The following is a 3,355-nucleotide window of genomic DNA, read 5'->3' as shown; positions in this document are numbered from 1 at the left end:
TAAATACTGAATTTATATTAATTGATATCAGTGTGAGTTGTAGATTCTAAACAATTAGTATCAGATTAAATTATAAGTTCTCAACTATTGGTATTTCCGATAACTGTAATTATTATTATTATTATTATTATTTGCTAAACCACTCTATTGTGCAACTTTTAGTTTAACAGCACATTATTAGTCCAGTAAAAATCTCAGTCAAAGTTACGTGCCGTCAAAAAGCCCATTTCGAGAATCTTCGGAGAAAAGCTATTTAAAAAAGTTTAGAGCTTTAACTATGACTATTCGTTAGAAAAACGTCATAACAACCACCTATTAATTTTTAATTTTCTATTGTGACCATAAGCCAAAACATTAATTTTACTCTCAAAAGTAAACTTTTACTTTTATATTTATTTTTCATATTATCATTATTGTTTTTAAAGTAGGATCAAACAAGTCTCTAGCAATAAAATTAAAGATAACACTGGATCAGATAAAATATGGTGATTAATATATAACTCTATCTTGTACAATTAAATTAAGTAACAACGATTTAAACTCCCCATGCATGCTGCTCTTCTGCGCCAACACAGTCAGATAACATTACTACATCTCCTACATTATAAAATGAGAAAAAAAAAAAAAAACAAAAAGAAATGTGCTCATGAGGGTTAAAAAAAAAAACAAAAAGAGAAAAGAAAAAAAGTTGACCCCCCAAAAGAAACTAATAATAAGGTAACTAAATCCCCACCAGTGGTGGCACGGAAATAAATGCACAGAATTAAGAATCTGCAGCTGCTGCACTGTTTAATTGCCTAAGACAAATTTTCAAAGGGGAGTAGGGGTGTTCAGGCTGAGCGGTGGGGAGACCACTTAGGCGGCGCGGGGCTGAAGTGCGCCGACACGGCCCGGGAGTCGAGCAGCTCGACGATCGGCGGGAAGGTCACGCAGCGCGGCACCTTGTACTGGTTGATGGACGCGCCGCGGGCGATGCAGTAGTCCATCAGCTCCTCGAACGTCCCCGGCCGCACCACGCGTATCTCCAGCGGCCCGATCGAGCCGTCGGCCACCCGGCTTTGCCGGTACACGGCGTTCATCGCCTCCTCCATTGCCCCGCAGCACCGCTCGATCACGCCGTCCTCCTCGACCCGGCCGGCCGACGATCCCCGGCCGCCTTCCTTGAGCAGCAGCTCGAAGTATATCACGTAGTGGCCCGGAATCGTCTTCGTGTAGGCGTGGCTCGTGTACTCGACGATGGCCGCGTCGTACGGCTTCAGCACCTCCGACGCGGCCTCCACGGCCTTCTGCAGCTCCGACTCGTCGGTCTTGTCGGACTCGATGCTCAGCAGCACGTTCTTGCGGCGCACGAAGCGGAACTGCGGTGCGGCGTTGTGGAAGCCGGTCACGCGGAGGATGTCGCCCACGCGGTAGCGGTAGAGCCCCGCGTACGTCGTGATCACCAGCTCGTACTCGCCGCCGACCCGGACGTCGGCCAGGTCGACCAGCCGGCTCCACTCCCCCGCGCCGAATTTGGCGCCGCCGTCGCTGTCGTCGAGGGGGAGGAATTCGAAGTAGGCCATGTTGGGCATGATGGTGTAGGAGACCTCCGACGGCGCGCACATCGGGCGGAGGTTGATGCCGAAGTAGCACTCCGACGACGCGTACATGGTGCACGCCATCGGGAGCCCGCCGCTGTAGTATTCGAGCGTCGGTATGTACTGCGCCATCGCCCCGGTGACGATCACGTCCAGGTACTTGGTGTTCGGCCACATCCGGGTGACGATCCCGGCCCAGTCGCCCTTGGAGCACTCGGCGACCACGAGCCGGGCCAGCGCCGGGTCGGGGCGGATGAGGTCGGCCACGGCCTCGCGGACCGAGGGGTCGGCGACGCGCGGGGTGAGCGCGCCCGATTCGATGTCGGCGGCGAGCTGCTCCCAGTGGAGCTGCAGGAAGCGGATGGCGCGGAGGAGGCCCGAGGCGAACACGGCGCCGACGCGGAGCACGTCGAGGCGCTGGTAGAGGCCGCAGAGCATCTGGGCGTACATGCTCTGGAAGGAGTCGGCGCAGAGGATCGCGGCCGTCGGGCTCGTGTACACGTTGTAGGGGTCGTAGGGACGGCTCTTGAAGTGCTCGCTCTTGTAGTAGCTCGTCAGCACCGGCCGGGCGGGGAGGCCGCCGGGCGTCTTCGTCTCCGACTTCACGAACAAGAAGTAGAGCCCCTTGCCTTTGTCCAGCCCCGGCACGTACCTGTACGTTCCATTTGTTCAAAAATAAAAATAGTTAGTTTAAGAGTTGTTTTAATTGTGACCCTAACTATATATATATATATATATATATGGCCGTATATATATAATTTGACTCAAATGCATAACAACAGGTTTTAGGACTACTCACAGGTTCATGACGGGCATGAGGAGACTGTAGAGGAGTTGGCGGCGGTCGAGCTCTTCCTTGATGGTCGGCATCAGCTTCCGCTCGCCCGCAGAAGTTCCCGAACTTTATATTTTAACAATCCAATCAAATATTGCCACATAATAAAAAAAAAATTACTCGCGGTAAAAATTATGACCGATATCTACCTGGTGAGGAACTCGGAGATGGGGTGTGCAGAGAGGATCGGGGAGCGGTCGCCGTTGGCGATGCGCTGGATCTCCGGCTGCAGGTCCTCGTAGGTCACAACCGGGGCCTTCGCCTTGAAGGCGGCGCGGTCGGTGGCGCCGCCGAGCCCGAAGCGGCGGAGGTACTCGGTGTCGGCGTTGCGGGCGAGGATCTCGCCAAGCACCCGCTCCTGGACGGCGTCGGCGTTCGCGGTCATCTCCTCGATGAACCGCAGCCTCTCGGCGTCCTTCTCGTTCGCCGCCGGCCCCAGCGGGGTCGACCCGGCAGCTGAGGCCACTGGCTTCACGGCCATTTGTAATAAATAAGAAAATAAGAAAATAGCTCGCGTTGGTTAGAGCGAAGGAAAACTGAAAAGGAACACTGGAAGGAATTAGAGAGGTGTCTGTGTGGGTGTGGAGAGAGGGGAGGGGATTGCTGGGGGTATATATAGAGGGAGGTCAGAGAGGGCGGAGGGACGAGGCAGGGAGGGGTTAGTTTTCACGCGCAAAGGTGTCGGGGCGGGGAGCGGCAAGGTGGGGCCCGCTGTCGCGTCGCGACGCCGACAGCACCCCGACAGGGAGGTGGGCCCCACACTGCGGGGGCGGCCACGTAGGACGGGGCCAGGTGGGCAGCTGTTGCCGTCCAGCTCGACAGCGGGACACGTGGCGGCCGGAGGCCAGCGTTCTCCGGCCTGGGGCCGCGACTGCGACTTCGCGCCGGCGGGAAAGGGCGCAAGCGGGGTGACGCCACCTCGTGGATGACGTGGCAGCCCACC

At 55.0% G+C, this 3,355-nt stretch overlaps 1 protein-coding gene across 1 annotated transcript; it reads right to left on the bottom strand.

Annotated features, from left to right (window-relative positions):
• Positions 475–3,006, bottom strand: LOC109707483 (probable indole-3-acetic acid-amido synthetase GH3.8). The gene is made up of 3 exons (XM_020228770.1): positions 2,562–3,006; positions 2,377–2,478; positions 475–2,229 (listed from the first exon to the last, which is right to left on the bottom strand). The coding sequence occupies exons 1-3, from the start codon at positions 2,891–2,893 to the stop codon at positions 831–833; spliced, it is 1,833 nt and encodes a 610-aa protein (XP_020084359.1). The 5' UTR covers positions 2,894–3,006; the 3' UTR covers positions 475–830.

Source organism: Ananas comosus, linkage group 1 (assembly GCF_001540865.1).
Source record: "Ananas comosus cultivar F153 linkage group 1, ASM154086v1, whole genome shotgun sequence".
NCBI classification, from domain to species: Eukaryota; Viridiplantae; Streptophyta; class Magnoliopsida; order Poales; family Bromeliaceae; genus Ananas; species Ananas comosus.
This window is presented reverse-complemented; position numbering and strand designations above follow the sequence as displayed.

What these genes read in the sequence shown, in the direction of transcription:
- LOC109707483 (XM_020228770.1), bottom strand. Translation starts at nt 2,893, where the DNA reads ATGGCCGTGAAGCCAGTGGCCTCAGCTGCCGGGTCGACCCCGCTGGGG. An exon ending in ATCTCCGAGTTCCTCACCAG is followed by an intron (nt 2,479 to 2,561) that starts GTAGATATCGGT and finishes TAAAATATAAAG; the next exon opens with TTCGGGAACTTCTGCGGGCG. An exon ending in CTCATGCCCGTCATGAACCT is followed by an intron (nt 2,230 to 2,376) that starts GTGAGTAGTCCT and finishes TGGAACGTACAG; the next exon opens with GTACGTGCCGGGGCTGGACA.